Source organism: Pagrus major, chromosome 2, assembly GCF_040436345.1.
Source record: "Pagrus major chromosome 2, Pma_NU_1.0".
Lineage (NCBI taxonomy): Eukaryota > Metazoa > Chordata > Actinopteri > Spariformes > Sparidae > Pagrus > Pagrus major.
In genome coordinates this window covers 28,945,117-28,962,679 of record NC_133216.1, presented here as the reverse complement: position 1 = coordinate 28,962,679, position 17,563 = coordinate 28,945,117, and the positions used below count along the sequence as shown (strand labels likewise).

The 17,563-nt window shown below is 40.3% G+C and overlaps 1 protein-coding gene across 1 annotated transcript in view; it reads right to left on the bottom strand.

Annotated features, from left to right (window-relative positions):
- ecel1 (endothelin converting enzyme-like 1) overlaps positions 1–17,563 on the bottom strand; it is a 40,959-nt gene that overhangs the window by 8,938 nt on the left and 14,458 nt on the right. Inside the window, exons 7-12 of the mRNA XM_073491664.1 lie at positions 14,931–15,153; positions 9,338–9,436; positions 8,747–8,821; positions 4,141–4,244; positions 3,115–3,173; positions 1,400–1,451 (exon numbers count right to left, since the gene is read on the bottom strand). Coding sequence (XP_073347765.1) covers positions 1,400–1,451; positions 3,115–3,173; positions 4,141–4,244; positions 8,747–8,821; positions 9,338–9,436; positions 14,931–15,153 — 612 coding nt within the window. The remainder of the gene's footprint in view (positions 1–1,399; positions 1,452–3,114; positions 3,174–4,140; positions 4,245–8,746; positions 8,822–9,337; positions 9,437–14,930; positions 15,154–17,563) is intronic.

Sequence of the window (17,563 nt, the reverse complement as noted above, 5' to 3'; positions counted from 1 at the left end):
TGTTGTTAGTACCTACTGTATCCTTTTTCTTGTCAAAATGTCTGCTGCGAAAAAGGCCTATTTATCACCATGGGATACAAGCCAGTCAGTTGTGTCATCATGTTTATGATGCACTTAATATTGTGTAAACCCTATTATACTGCTTGTCTATACTAGTCCAGACCTGAATATATTCTAGTTAGACATTTTGATCAGTACACCTCAATTTCATTACTTGCCGTTGATCTTGTTATATACTTATGGATGAGCAACCAAACCTCAATACACTCTTGGTCCAGACTGAAATGTAAACATATCATGTCCACCTTATTCCAAGCTCCCATCATACCTTCAACAAATTATGGCTGTGACTTCCAGCGCTTCCTGTCACTTAACCAGAACCAGTGCTTTCCATGGTAACAGGATGCTAATCCTCTTTCTTAGAGCATTTGGTCCAGCGTATCATTCATTCATGAAGATTCAGGTTAGTGACTTTATCGAGTGAATACTACTAACACTATTATTATTGCTTAGCCCAGGCTAATGCTTCTAAAGCCTTGAAAGTGATACTGGTGCGGCTGTTATTATAATTCTTTCAAAACTATTATAATTGTTTCTGCAGTGACCTCCCCAGCAAACTCAAAAAATAAATAATAGATACAAAGTCCTAAAAACTGATTTTGATCAGGTATTGGGATAAAAAAGTATAAAAACATTTCAGTCAGGCTGTAGTACGTGAGAAATTTTTGCACACTGGTATAATGATTTAAAATTTTATTTAAATTCTTTTCCACCCTGACAAGAGTGAAACACTACAGAAAATACTCAGTCCTTGTTTGGCACAAAGATAAAAAATCTTTAAAGTAACTATATATTTTCAGAAAATGCTTCATTTCCTATCAGCAGCTGTATTCCAAAAAATATTATTGGCCATGAAATCCTCCATATAAGAGCTTCTATCTAAAATGCACGGCTAAAATTGAAATACTTTGTGTTCTGATTTAACTGTGTGACTAATCTAAAGTTATGAATAGCTTTGTCCAATAGCGCTGTGACTCTAACGCATGAATTTCTCATCACAAAGAGCTTATTTGAGAGCCAGAAATGAGAACAAGTGAGATAAGTAGAACAGAGAGACAGACAGGGAGGCTATCTACTTTCATGCACCATCAAATTACTCAATGGACTCACATTTAGGGAGGCAACCTCTCAATGACACCTGTTCCATTAGCAGGACCTTGTTCAGTAATTGAGCTCTTGGTGGGTAGTTAAATTGGTTTAATCAGGTATGCTGGGGCTTCAGGGAAGCAGAGGCTTGCCAGACTAACGTAGCCTTTAATGACCTTTGTTGTTATGGCTGTTTGTGATGTTGTTGCCTCCCTACGGAGCATGCAGCAGGGACAGAAGGAGGAATACTTACTGTGGGAACTCGGGGTTGTAGAGAGTGGGCTGAAGGATGCCGGCAGGAAAGACTGGAAGACGGATAAAGAGACACATTGAGGGAAGTGGAAATGTCCAGATACAACTCATATTAATATCAGTTAATATGTTGGCGGTTGGGAGGAAATGGAAAACACAGATGTCTTAAAGCTTCACTAGCCTTGATGTTGATGTGAAATGTACAACCATTCTAAATCTTATCTGCAGTTGCTAGAGTGGACAGTGAAAGAAAGTCTCCCTATTTGCCAAAATGTATTGCTTTCAGCAAATACAAATCAGTTTCCTTAACAGCAGCAAGTATCTCTAGAACTCTTTTTGACTTCAAAATAATCCAAAAAGTTATACCTTGACTCAAAGACTGGCAGCAGCAAAGGGTGTCAAGGCTCGACACCCTTTGCTGCTGCCAGTCTTTGAGGTTACCTGGCGGAGCTTTAAATGATCCTAGTAGTATATTATCACTGAGCTAGTCACAAGATGTCTGCTGTATGTTGTCAGTGTCTCATAACCTTCAACTGAGAATATGGCTGGCATAACAGCTGCAGGTCTGTGTGTCTGTTTGACTGAGGGCGGGGCAAGCTACATACACACAGAGCGAAGAGGGAAGACAGGATGTAGCCTGCACTTCGACTGTATTCATTATAAAAATTAATTGGAGGGTTATGCGGATGTGTAGGTATGTTTATTGTACTTAAGAATGTAAATGCCACAAAACATCCAGAAAAAATGTTTTATTTCTCTCATTCACTGCTTTGTTCTCACGCTCTCTCTCTCTTCACTCACTCCACAGTTTGTTTCTTCTTTTTCTTATGACCTATGATAGACATAGACAAATTGCACAAAATGCTAATTTCTACATAATGCTGCTATATGATGTTAATGTATGTTGTTGATGTAGTCAGGCTTTCTGTGTCAGTCAAATTGGTCATTTACTGACTGTGAGCCAATTAAATCAAGTTAAAACTGACTCTGTATTAATAAAGCCGCTAGGGAAGAGAAAAAAAATCATCAATGTTCAGAAGCTACTTTTAATTAAACCTTTGTCCTTGTCTCTTCATCTTCAAACGGAACCTGATACTAGACATGAAATAAAAGAAGTCAGTGAGATGAATAGGATGAAAATGAAGACACAGCTGAGAACTGAAGTGGCTGGGTTAAGTGATAGAAATAATGTGTGTAGGTTAAAAAAAATGGACACAGGGGGCTCTGATGACTGTTTGTCTGACTCCTCCTGTCCTCTAGCATCAGCTTGTGAGCACACCATTGATTTTTCTGCGAGAGATTTAATCCAGCTGGCAGGCAGACACAGACAGCGGACCGATCCTGGGAGAAGACGAGGAGAGGAGGGAGGGAGGGAGGGTAACGGGGGTGACAGGGCTAGATTTGTTAAAACTCGGAAAGGTGTTACTGCTTGTTTTTCCTCCAGGGGGGTATTAAGTATGTGAGGTGGAGATCGAAGTAGAAAGTGAGCGATGAGAAAGAATATGATATGAGGAGGTGGACGCTTTTTTATAAGCTGCTGCCACGTTTGACTTGTCGAAAATAGGCAGCAACATGGTGTAATTGCATGTAGCTAATGCGCGGTCCGTGTCGTGGTGCAGAATGGCAATGGGGGAAGGACTGTGTGTGTGTTTATTTGTGGAGACACATGACAGAGAGAACAATATCAGTATGTACAATGAAGAGTCACGCACTCACCCATTTGGTTCTTGTTAGGGAGGTAGTAGGCATTAAGGGCCTGAGGGGGGAGAAGCCACCTGAGGAGAAAAACAGTGTCAGACAAACAGGGTTTTAAAGATGGGATCCCCCCCCCCCCCCACACACACACACTTAAATCACCAATCTACCTACTCGAAACACACTGGCTCCTGAACAGAATCCCAAACACCTCTGCCTATCAATCTCTCTAAACCCCACTGGTGAGAAATACTCAGTGTGTGTGGTCCCACGGCCAAAGTTCTTCTCTGCATATGAAACTGCGGACAGTTCCTTTATGGTAATCCACTTAGAGCCCGGCCAATCGATGGGCACAAAATCCTCCAAATGACGAACTCTGAAAGTGTGAGATGCCCTTGTTCTAGGAGGGAGAGATTGATGGCTCTACACAGAATGCGGAGAGATGGAGGAGAGACAAACACAGGGAGGAGGAGAAGTGCTTCGTTCTTTGTTTTTCTCCTCGTGACAAAACAGTGAGTGATGAGAGGTTCACTTTTGGTGATAAAAGGGGAGTAAGTGATTTAACTCCTCAGGGCATTGAGTGTGGGCTAATGATACAGTTGTTTTGAGCACCTTGGAATACTAATGTGACTGTAATGTGTTGTCATAGCAGAGAATCACTCAATCCAGGCGTACAGGGCTGTATTTCAGAAAAATGAAGCTCGTGTCCCACAGCACTTTGCTGCTGCCTGGCTGCTATAGATAAGTAAATCAAATGGATTTTCTCCAGCTGTGTATGTCGATTTGGTATCTGTTGGTTTAATTTAGAAGCGCGTCAACAAATATGTCAAACTGAAAAGGGATTCACAGGGACACATGTTAGGCATGTCAAACATATTAGGGAGACACACACTCACAGTGATGTAACTGCAGGCTCTGGTGTGAGCCTCAGCTGCAAGAGCTCAGACTGGATCTCAAATATATTAACCTTCTTTAATTGCTTTGCACTGCGTGCCAGGGAACTGAGGCTAGTGAAGCTTGTATAATATGAAGAGATGTGACACTCACGTCGTCTTGTCAACTTCTTCGTGGATCTTCTTGACTGACAGCTTGATGTTGAACTTGATGCTGTTGAGGATGTTCTTGAAATAGGTCTTTTCGTCCACGTCAAACTGTAAAATCACAGATATGAAGTGATTATGAGCGTGAACAGCTTTACTGTAGGCTATAGTTCGACATTTTGGGAATACACTTATTCACCTTCTGCAACGGACTTTGATGAGAAGTTTCATACCACTATCATGATTTGTACAATAATAGTCTTGGGGGAGGACTTGTTTTGCATCTGGGGAAGCGAGCTCTGGCATTAAAATGGCTAAATCCCTGCAAAAGAAAAGGTAAAAACTACTAGCTTGTTTTAGTTCTTACAGTTAGTGACAGGGATTTGAAAACAGTACCACGCAGATAGCAAAAGGGAAGAAAATGTTGCCTGATAAATGCACCCAATGGCAGGCTTATACCAACAGTCTGCATCCAGTGAGTCAGACTAGTGCACTAAATATGAGGCTACTGCTATCAGCATATTAGCTTAGCTTAGCAGAAAGACTGAAAACCAGGGGAAAACAGCGAGCATTACTTTGTCCAATCTTTACAAAATCTGCCTACCAGTGCCACTAAAATTCACAAAGTAAAATGTTGTATCTTCATGCACAAAAGCTGTTTTATGTGCAGTTCAGTTACTCGTCCCAGATAAGAATCTGCTGCCATCTGGGAAAAGATACAGAAGTATCCATTGCTGTACCACCAGACTACGGAGCAGTGTCTTTCCTGAGGCTGCGAGACTCCTGAACTCATCATCTCTTGTTGTATAGCATAAAGGGACTACAACTCACATTTCTTTCTACAACCATCGTGTTGTAAAATTACTTCAATAAACCTTTGAATAATCTCTTGCAAAATGTATACAGATAAGATAAATGTATGCTCATTATGCTCATCTGTAGAGATTGATGTCACTTATCTGTATGGTCACTATAAACCTACCACTCTCAGGCGACCAGCAAAGCTAGCCCACTCTGTCTGAAACCTCAGCTGGTTGGCTGGCAAACGCACTGCGGTGGAAAGACTCCAGGACGCCACTGTGATCATCCTAGAAATAGCCAAAACCCTCTAAAATCACAACTTGTAGTAATTGCACTTTGGCTTTTGTGCAGACTAAAGTAATGAGATATAGCTAAAGAGATAATTACTGATCTTCAGCGATGCTGGGAGGTGGATTTTGTCTGTTTCCTCATGTCTCCAGTCTTTGTGCTAAACTAATGTAACCAGTTGATTGATAAAGCTTCATATTTAACATACAGACATGAGAGTGTAATGGAACATGGCAACATCTAATGGAACTCCTAAAGCAAGCAAATAAGTGGATTTCCCAAAATGTCCAACTATCCCTTCAATTGAATGTTTGTAATTGTGTGTGAAGTGTGGTCAGGCAAACAGAGCTACTAAGTCAGCTACTAATTAGGTGTTACTCTGTAAATAGTGGTAATCAATGGTGCCTGAGACACAGTTTATTTGTGATTTAGTGTGGGTGAAAGCTGTACTCCTGTTGTGATAGTAGTGCTGAACATTAAAATGCACTTGCAGTAGTTTATTTTACACAGATTGAAAACTGATTTTGTTTACTTGCCAAAATAATTGTAGTAATGTGCTTCTGTAACATCTCCATCCTTTAAACTGACAGTAAACACATCATATTCCTTGTTTGCTTTTGTTTAGTCTCAAACGGCCAGATTTGCTTCTGTCAGTTTGTGACAAAAATGCACATCTGTGCAGAGCATTACTTAACATTGTGGGAGCAGATGGAGGACATTTGACTCTAACAGAGCTTTCACAACCACCTCCCACCTATGAGTCTGCAAACTTTTGACTTAAGGCAAAGAACCAGTAACACAGCTAAAGCAACTCTTTGCTTGTCAGTAAAGTTGTGATTAAAAGCTATCAATTTCTCTCCACATCAAATGTATTTCAGCTGTAATATCAGTGTAAACAGCTCAGGATTTTCACTCATCCAAGCCAATGTAGAAGTATTGCAGTTCTTTATTTAAAGGTACCTTGTGGACCACTTCCTTTCGGGGCCCATGTAACTCAACTGGACTGTTTAGACAGGTTTGCTTTTTGGTGATAGTTTCAGTGTCTGTCATATTTTCTCTGGGTGAATATTGCAAGAAAACATACTGGTGACATTTTAGAAACAGTCTAAATGATAAATTATATTTGATACAAATTATCTGATCCTGACAAATGATGAAATATGCATCCGATGCTTGGGAGGGGGGGACAGGTCGGCTTCGAGGGAAAACGCTCAACAGTGAGCGTTTATCGGTTTGAACATTAAAGGTCCAGTGTGAGGGATTTAGTGGCATCTAGTGGTGAGGTTGCAGATTGCAAACAATGAAATACCCCTTGCCTCTAAAAATGCAAAAAATGAAAAGTCCCTCTCCGGAGCTAGTATTTGTTTTTATTTTGTTCTGGGCACCTGCAGAAACATGGTGGTGCAACACAGTGGACTCTTGTGGAGGAGGACCCACTTCCTCTGCAAATATAAAAGGCTCATTCAAAGGCAAAGAAAACACAACGATTCTTAGTTTTACGTGATCATACACTAATGAAAACATAAATATAAATATTAAATTTACATTTAACATTTAATTCTCTTAATTTTATGTTGTATTCAATTTAATATGGTTGAAAAAGATTTTATTTTTATTTCCAACTTTTTTGGAATTGGGGTTGTAAAAGCACTTTTTTACTTTTCACTACAGTTATGCACCAGTAGTGGGCTTGTTGTCAGACGGATTTTGTTAAAAGGAGCAGGGTCGTGTATTTTTTCTCTTTGAATCACCTACCCTACTTTGAGCACCACCTTCATGGTGCACTCAAGCATAGTTTTTTAAATTTTGATTCAGCTTCACTCACATTCAAGCAAAAACTTGCCACCTAATGAACAGCATATATAGTGCATCTGTTTATAGAGCTGCCCGCTAGTTTTCCATCAACAAACTCTGCCACTGCTTATGCACATGCCTCCTGGTTTTATCAACATACTTAAAGGAGACCTATTATGCATCTTTTTTTCTATCCTTCAGTGTGTTATGTCGGTTCTTGTGCATGTAAAACATCTTGAAAGTTAAAAACCCAAAGTCAGCAGCAACAGGAGCTTCTCTCTCCCACAGAAAACACTGCTTCTGAGGTGCCTGAAACGCCTCGCCAGTAGCCCCGAGTTTGATTCTGTGACTTATTGACATCACGTTACATCACCATGTCACACATTTGCATAATGTATGCCTAATTCTTGGTAGAAGTGAGGCCAACTGAAAGCTGAAAACATGACAGAGCCGCTGCCAAAAATCAGATATGTAAATGGTTTATTCATATTTTAAATAACCCAATGTTATTTCTAGAGTAGCAACAGTGATGCTTAAAACAGCCAAGTCACTGTATAAACATGATAATATCTCACTGGAAACAAATTTAATGTCAGTGAAATAAATATTTTTCCTGTCATGACAATACAGAGTGAATGAAGAACAAAAACATCAGTCAGTATCAGTCCGTCCTCCTCCCTCTGCTCAGGTGATTTACTGCCTGCAGGTATCCTACTGCTGGTAGAGGGATGACAGGCTTCTTTGTTTCGGCCAGCAGCAGTTTACAAGAAGTCGCGACATTTTAATATATGTGGCAAACTACGCTACACAGACCACATACAGGCAGCTTATGTCGTGGCATGTTTGTAACAATTTGCCAAACTGGTGCACTGTGCAAGATATTGCTTCTTTGCATGTTCACATGTTTATGTTTGTTGAACAGGTGTATGGATAAAATTATAGCTTTTTAGTTGTGAAGGTTTTATTGCACACAGAAGGGACTGGGAGAGCGTCAGGGGTCTGCATCATGGACAACAGCCCACTAAGCGTTGAGAAGTACCAATAAGAGAATAATGTCATGGTTTTTATGAACTTGGTTTGTAAATTATAAAGCTATAATTTAGCTCCGGGGCCCTCTGAATAACGTGTTTATCATAGTACCCACTTAAACTTAACTTTTCACACAGTCCATTTATCGTTACAAAGTAGTTAAAGAGAAAATCCGGAGTCAGGAGTGATAAAAAGACAGATAAAATCATGGTCAAGAGTGCTGCTGTCGATTGGCAGATCCTTGTGAGTCTCTTACATTTACATTACACATTCAGTCAATCATCAGTGGGTAAAGGCAAGGAGAACGAATCCAGCGCTATGATTGGTCCAGCTTTTCTTCTTTAGGTTTTTGGCACGCTACAGGCTTCTTGGCATATCGCTCTTGCCACTTTTTATTACTGCCGCACAACTGGTCCAATTCACAAGGCGTCACCAGCTTTTTTAGCGTACTTTAGAGTGACAAAATGTACTAGCATATTTCATGTCAAAATGTGTACCTGCTACGCAAAATGCGTACAGGTTGGCAGGTCTAAGGATGCATGGTGATGTCTAATAGAAAATCATCTTCGAGACAGAGAGAGAGAGAGAGAGAGAGGGTGGCATGCTGGAGAGTAGAGTTTGTTCCCATGCTGTGTGGGTGTTTGTGTGTGGGTAAGTTCGACCAGACAGCAGAGAGTGAAATAGAAAAACTCATGACTCACCCCATATTCTTGATCTATGAGCTCAGGTTTGAGCAGGAAATCTGGGTATCCTGTCATCACCATCATGTGCTGTAGCTGGTAGAGAGGAAGAAGAGAGAGTGATGGGCACAGTGGAGAAGAAACAGCTGGTCCAACATCACCCTACATCCACTCGCAGTAACTAATAACCACTCACACACACTTCTCTTTGGACCGAGGCACACAACCATCAAGCCAAGCACTGTCTCACACATACACATCAACTAATCAAGCTAACCCAATGTAATAGGATTACAGGGAAGCTCTTTATATTCAGCATGGCCCTCTAAAAGGATTATAACTTCAGATTGTAAAAGTATTAGAAGGGATATCTTGCAGTGCAGACCCTAAATCAGCACCACAGAGAGAGAGAGAGATCCGGATTAGGCGATCCTTACTTCTCAATGTCAAGCCCTTGATGTATTCTATCACACACTTCTATCTAACCAAGCAATCAATCAAACCCCCCGGAAAGAAAGGAATTGCAAAGAAATAATTAAATTCTTTTCAAATACTAATCGGATCTGGCAGGGAGTCGTGTCTGTGATGCACAAGCTGAGTTAGGTTGTGAACCTTTGCTCTGGCAGCCTCCTTGGTAGCTTCATCCATCCAGTCCAGCTCGTGCAGCCGGAGGTCCAACGAGTGCTTTATGTCCTCTACCAGCTCCTGTACCTGGAAGGAGATCACATTCATGTTGGAAGATGTTTTTGAGGCTCTGGAAACACATTTTCTCACCATGAATTATGGACATGAACAGTTTGGGATATTTCACATGAAAGATTTCTGGTTTTTGTTTCCTCTGTGTGATTCAACAACATTTGAATCTGAATGTGATGACATGCAGTCCTGACGAAGCAGATTAGCTCTGCTTTTGAATCTTCAAAAGCAATTTAACATCCTGTTTCAGTTTGAACAAATCCTCTTCGAGTCCTAAATAACGAACCGGTACACACACTACCCCCTCCTCTTTGCCACTACAGTAACCCACCACAGCTGCATTCTCACCCCCCTCACTCTGTCAGACCATTTCTCCAGTGTATCTCTATCTTTTTGTTTCAGCCATTTTCTGATGTTTCTACGCCCGGATAGCGTCTTTTTGACTGGCCGAAAATAAAAGCATGACAGCGACACAAGTAGAAAGCTGAGTGTAAGTTCAATCAGGAAGACTATCTTTATACTGCTCATCATTCACTACGCCACGATGTTCTCAGACAGACAAAGACAGGATGTGGAAAGTAAAACATGGCACACCAGGATATAATGTACAAAAAAAAGAAAAGAAAAAGAAAAAGGGAACGACTAACCAAAAAACCCAAACCATGACAACTTTTATGGACCATGGCACCCCTTCACAGGAATATTTTTATGTCATGGTACCCGGAGCTGCCCTACCTTTAATATAGCATATGTACATCAGAGTCAGTCCTGTCTGACTGTATTGAGGCCTCAGATATAACAGCATTTTTAAACACTGTTCACTGTGTCAAATGTTTCCATCGTGTGTTCTGACCACTATTTATCTGACTGCCAAGCTCCTGAAGAACTACTAATAAATTTAACATTAAATGTAGTAAATGTAAATGTTGTCATTTTTAATGTGGGAAAAAGCTAGTAAAAATGTACAATAAATATTCAATGCAATGATAACTCTCGCTGCACTGTTGGCCCTGAAGACTAAATTTATGGATTTTTACTGAAAGGGTAAATCACATGAGAGAATGGGACCAGGATCAGTATAGAGTGAAAAGCAGAATAGAATAGAACAGAATATCTTTATTGTCATTGTACAGGTATATACAATGACATTCTGTTGCACTGCCTGAGCCGAGCTCAAATAGAAAAAAAAGATGAATAATATTAATGGATGATCAATAAAATAGAGAGTATTAAGTTAAAAACTCACACGCACGCACACACAACCACCCAGGAGTACAAACATGCATACCCTCGTACGTATACAGTACAGTCATGAAAAGGTAGGTGGACGTGCTTGCATTGCACTTGAATCGTAAAAAATATTGCTCTTTCTGTGTGCTTGTTTTTGTTGGTCACGCAAAGAGAACTAGGAATGTACAAATGTAACACAGGCCAGTATCCCTCGAAATTATGTTTATCGATCAGTACAACGATCAGCTGATCAGTTGTGCAGGAGAAGACATATCTTGCTGCCGGTACTACAAAAAAACAGTTGTACAGTGGATGTTAGAGTTGAATCCCTTCCAAATGACTGGGTACAGATTGCGGCTGCAGATAGCACACAAATCTAAAACACTTTCTTTTTAGCCTTCCAGCGAGTTACTCATGAAATGAATGTTTGCTATCTTCAGCTGATATGACCTTTGTCATTTTCATCAGTAAGAACGACAGTCAGAAACAGCTCAAAATGCAGCCTGTCCTCATCAGAAAAGGGACCAAATAGGTCGACTGTGAAAGCAGCTTGTTATGACCTTCATTTACGTTTATTGTTTAGCTACAACCTAGCGGCCTAGTAATCATTACAGCAGCAAAGGAGGGAGTCAGGTGAAGTAAGAGGGTGAAGTATAAAGAGGGTCGGGGATGGACAGTCCAGTCAAACAAGCTTTCACCCTGTTCGTGTCCAGTTGGCTATGTAACTGAAAGTCAACAGTAAGTTATTTTAACTCATGATCTGGTAAAGTCACATCCTTAACATAACTAAAGTAACAAACTTACCTAACTTAGGTACATTCAACAAACTCCTGTAGCGACTAACGATAGCATTAAACGCTATAATAGTTATGGTGGCTCTGAAGGGAAGCTTAAAGGGAGGAGGTGGGATTTTTTTCAGTTGGATACTTTTAAGATTCAACTTGTATTGGCTCTACTGGTTTGAACAGTCTTACCAACCCCAGCTTTAATCTAAACCATGATGTTTTCCAAAATCTAACCAAACTGTGACAGAACAACGGAGGTGAAGGTTTGTCTGTTGTTGGTACGCTGCTGCAACAGTCATGTCGTTTTGGGAGTCACTGACAATAAAATGTTTCGTACTGTCTGAGCTCAGCAACATGTGTATTCAACCTCGGCGTCAGAGCTTGGAGCTCATAATTATCCACACACTTGAATTTTCACTTTAAATAGCGTGTCTGTCATAACTGAGAGCAGTGCTGAAAAGGCTGTGCTGGACAAAACACAGTTAAGTGAATCCAGTGAAGAAATGCTTTATTTTAGCTGATACCAATCCATTAAACTTTGCTCAGTGTCATCGCAACCAGTAGTGTGCCTTTCATGTAGCAAAGCAGAATGTGAGGGAAACATTTCTCAGACTTAAACTATAATGCACCATAATCTGCAAACCGAAATAGTGAAAATTAGAAAAACATCAGCACTGGACGTATTTACAGAATCATCCAAAACGGTTTCTTTGTGGCGACAGGGTTGAGGATCATTCACTGTCAAAGCTTTCTCAAACTACTGTAAACAGGCCCGCTCCTCCTAAAGACACTGGGACATGTTGTGTCCTTCAGCTCCATCTACATTGGTGATTCAGGATAACAAGAAAGCTTGTCTCTCCCACTCCGTCTCCTGTCTCTCAGCTTCAGCTCCTGAGACTCATTAATTCCTGTTCATGCTGAGGTAAGCAGCATCCGTGACTCAGTCAAGGCTTCACATATCGCTACTGGCATCGAGGCTGGTAGCTCTCATGTTGATAATGAGGTCTCCAAACTGTGTGGACATGGCCAACATGGTACAGACTGATGTCTACCAGCAATGTGAAATAATCAGTGTGAACATGGAAAATACCAGAAAAATGCAATAACTCAGCAGGAGGCTCTCTCTCCTGCCCACATCAGATACTTTGCAGTACATAAGGAGGACAAATAGTGTGGAGGGCTTGAATGGTGTTGAGATGCTTGTGGGATTATCACCCAGTTCATGTGGCAACAACTCTAAGCCTGATCCTCAAAATCCCTCTTCTCTTTTCTTTTATTAATCAGAAAGGCTCCACTAGCTTGAAGCATTATTGAAATTTACACTCAGTATCTTATTAGAATCTTAAATGGAACATTAGGAGCTCGGGAACCTAAATTTCAATTAAGGTACTGTACATAGAAAGTAATTAACACCCAGAACCTGTCCAGTTGTGTCTGGCTTGCTTTGTGCTTTATGGTCTTGAACTTTGACAGAGATTTAAAAGTTTGCAAGAGAAGAAGAAAGGCAGCTCAATGTAAGATAAAGCGAATGGGGTGGACCGTGAGAGTATAAGAAGAAGATGAAAGGGAGATGATGGAGGGCTTAAGGAAAGAGCACAGGGTTACGGAGGTTAGAAATCCCATTGGGAACCATATCCCCATGTCCTAGGATGGACATGAGACTGAGATAAGAATACATATGGGGGAGGATTAAGGTGAAAGTGAAGGGGACCAAAGGGCAGAGGTGGGGGATTAGTAGTGACCTCACCTATAGGCAAGAGCAAATGGATACAAAAAAGCAGTGCGTGAAAAGGTAGAGCTGGGAGACAGCTCTAATTGGCATGGATAGTATTTTCAAATCCCAGTACTGGAATCCCTCAAAAGCATCTCGGCATGTCAAGAAACACAGATGGACCTCTGCACACCGGCCCAATAGAGCCAAAGAAAATAATGAACTTGAACAGGAAGAGAAAAGAAAAACAAGTGTTCACCCAGTCATGAAAATGTTGGAAAAGGAAAGAAATTCTGAAAATGAAGATGAGAAATATCTCAGATGATTCCAGTATATTGTTAAATGTGTTCAGTAATAAGTACAGTCATGTAATAAAAAAAGAATCAGTTCAAGGCTGATGTCAGGTTTGGACTGTTCTGTAAAGTTATGGGCTCATGCAAAGTTTGGATTTTTCAAAAGTCTTGTTCTCTCACTGACTGTGCCAAATACTGCATCCATGCATGTTTGAAGTATTTGAACAATGCCCAGTGAGAAGAGGGAGAATGAGAAAGATGTTGTGGCTCTATACATAGTAAATGCAAACAGAATGTACTCTTTATGTATTTTCATAGTATGTATTGTTTTTTTAATGGGGACCTATGATACTTTTTGTTTCTTTCCTTTTCTTCAGTGTTTATAGGTTCTTGTAATGTAAAAGGTCTTAAAAGTTAAAAAGGCCAAAGTCCGCACCAACAGAAGCTCCTCTCTCCTTCCTCTATTTTAGTAGTAACCAAAATGAAAATTATGAACCTAAAAATGAGCATATGTTTCCTTTAAGTAGAAAAAAAGTCACCATACAACATACTGTACGAACAGGAAATGGTACGAGCACTAAAGGACATCAATCAAACTTTGGAATGACAATTAAACAACAAGCAAAAGTTAAATGAGATTTTTTTTCTTTTGTAGTTGTTCGTTTCAATTTTTGCAGTTGTAAGTAGCACCTCTATTTTCTTTGTGTACCACATTGTGGGACAATAATAAATAATAAATAGTTTTACTACAGCACCTTTAAAAACAGAGTTTACAAAGTGCTTTGGCAATCAAGCATAAGCTGGAAACTCAATATTACAGAATAAACAGTCAGCAGTCAAGCCAAACACAAAGAAGTCTTGTCTAAGGTGACTTAAAACAAGAGGGCAGAACAGAAAATGTAAAAGCACAAAAAGTCAATATGAGTTATGACAAGTAAAAGGAATAAAAGTGATAAACCAGGCAAAATCACAGAAAAGGAAGCGAGAGAAGAAAAAATAGATAAATAAAAGTCAATAAATAATAAAAAAAATAACTGAGAAAACAGAAATAAATAAAAGAATAAAAACAAGGACGATTAGAAGATGACATCACATCAGAGGAATTAATTACAGATAAAAAGATTATGAGTGGTAAAAGGAATAAAGGACAATAAATAGATTAAAGACAACAAATAAAAGCGGCAAAGGACGGTAAGAAAAAAGGGAAAAGACATAATAACATAAACAATATTTAGTTTGGAAATCAACTGTTTGAGTATAGATAAATGTACACAGAGTTTTTAACTGGTTATGAAACAGTATCAATCTCATACTGATGCCTCTATATGATCTACTGCTGGGTGGAATTTGGCTAGTATCTAGAATAAATGAATATGGACAAAATTGTATCCCTCTGAAAGCAGGACAAAATAAAGGCAATCAGAATCCATCCATCCATCCATCCATCCATCCATCCATCCATCCATCCATCCATCCATCCCCACCCATACCTTGGCTTTGCTCTGTGAGGAGAAGTGTTGCTGGACGAACAGGGCTCCCAGGGCCATGCCAAAGTGTTTGTTGGCCTGAGTGAGGCAGAGCCTGCCAAGCTCAAGCTGCTGCTCCGTTCCATCAATCTCACGAGAAAACTCGTGGATGGTGCTGCGGAAGGCAGTGGCCAGGTGCTCACTTAATGCCGCCACAATGCGCCACAGCATGTAGTTATGGAGAACCCTAGGGTGGAGGAAACAAAAGGGATGGGTCAGTAACATTATCAGAAATGTAAAATGTCGTCCACAACAACAAACGATAACTATAACAACAACTAATGATAACGATCTGAGCATCTACACTCATTAATGATGAAGTTCTGTAAACAGTGATGTTTACAGAATGTGCAGTGTAGGCACTGCAAGTTCCAGCTGTATCGGTAGCTTAGGAAAACGGATATTGATGACCTGTTACTGCTGTAATTTTTATATAGAGAAACAAGAAGAATTCCAAATGGATATAGAACTATGAAATTCTTCAAAGAAGAGAGGAGTTTGGAGCATTCAACACTATTACTTTCGTATGAGTCAAATTAATTATTCTGGCGATTGTCAAAGAGGACATCGATAAAGAAAAACAGACATCGAGACCCCAACATTCCCAAAGAGAGAGTTTGTCATTATGTTTCAGGTAAAATTGTAGGTTTTTGCATCCTGTTAGTAGTGGTTTGACAAGTTGTGAACATGAAGCCCAGTAAATTAAAACTGGCTGTGTTTCTATCACTCATCCAAAGTGATCCCAATGATATCATTTACCACTGTCGTCATTAAAGTTCTGATGTAGACTCCTCCATCCACTTGAGTTAGAACAATTTTTAAAACGACCTATTTATAGTTGTAGTTATTGTTCTTGGTGTTGACGACCCTTAATTCATCTTTAAACATGCTGTAATAGCTTTGCAAAACCCACATTAGAGACAGATGTTTTTGGATAAAAAAAAAACTAATGGCTTCTCAAACAATCCTTTAGCAGTTCCCTACAGAAAATCTTTCTCCAATGATTAATTAAAGATAATTTGAACCCCTTCTTCAGCTAACTAGCCAAAGCTACTGGTCATACAGGACCACGTAAGGCCGTGGCAGCAAAATCCCTGAGCGTATCAAACTGAACAAGGGTGTGTTTTATTTCTTAATAATTCAAATTCTCTACATTGTATCACTCTAATGCAAGACAGTGGTGCACTCCCTCCTTTGTCCTTTGTGTAAAGTGATGACGACTGCGTCTGACTGTAATCTTGTTCCATCTGGCTCAAAGTTCTGTTTTTCCATCTGCCCTCTGAGCCACTTACAAGTCAGAAAAGTTAGAGCGAAAACAAGAGGGAGACAGAGATTGAGAGAGAGTGGTGAGGAGTCAAGAGGGCCCAACAGTTAAAGAACAGCTCCCTCCAATCCAGAGTGAGTCACAGCAGAGAGGCAGCAGAGGGGTGAGGAAAATGTCTAGCGGGGGGGAGAGAAAATGGATCATTCATTTATGTATTCAAGCTGTGTCTTCTCCCCCAGACGATGGAGTGCTGGTGTGTCCTCGTGCCCCCACTGGGCACACACATCTAATCTGCCCTGCAGGGACAAATGCCCTGCTCTCCTACTGCGAGGCTCCATGTGAACCTAAAGGCATGTTGTTGTTGTTGTTTTCCTCTGCTTTTTTTAATTTTTCCCTATGCATGACAGATATTAAATCAAAAGCGCCTTGGTAACAGCACCCCGAGGTCCTGCCAACAAAGCACTTGTGAAGTGAATTTAATTGACGGGAAAGGGGAGACGAAGGCAGGAGTTGGAGGAAGGAGGGGGGTAAATAAATGAATGAGAGACTCAGGTGGTGTCCTTGATCATCCATACCATCATCTAATCAACATGTGTTACAGGTGTGGCTGCTACGCTTCATTAGCTGGTTTGTGTCATTTTTTTCTCACTTGGTTGTTTGAATCTTCACACAAATATGCATATGTGTGCGGGAGTTTGTGCACAGAAGTGCAGCTACATGTATGAAAGTCATCTATATGATAATGGTAAAACTGCAGCATTTCTCCACTGTGTGGGAGAGAGAACCATTTTACTGAAGGCATCTTTGAGGAAAAGTAATGACAGTAATCTCTCAGAGTAAAGCTGAAATCACACTTGATGCAAGGGGTTAACAGGAGAACCTGATTTACAGTTTTCAGATTTCCACCGCTAATGGCACCATCGCAATATGAGACAGATGTGTACTTTCTTAATTAAATTTCTCACAGTGACTGTGTTTGCAGTTAAATGCACCTAAATGCACCATGAAGTCATTATAGAGCCAGAGCTGAGCCCCAGCCAAATTTAACCCCTAGACCTTCTGTGTAATCAGTGTTCAAACATACACTGTGACAGAGAGTCTCGGTGCAGTCTCGCAGTCTTGGTGAACAGAATGTTTGCCGTGTAGATGGCTTTGCTCGATGTGGGTTCTAAAGAGATGTTTACTGAGCTAATGTTGTCTTCATTCTCATCAGTCTCCTCTCTCATAATAGACTTGTAGAAGAAAACACAGAAATCGCTGTTCTTGTAGTCCCCACATGGTAACCCCCTGATGTGTCACGTCTATGTGCATGTTTCTGTGGTGTAGTCTTCAG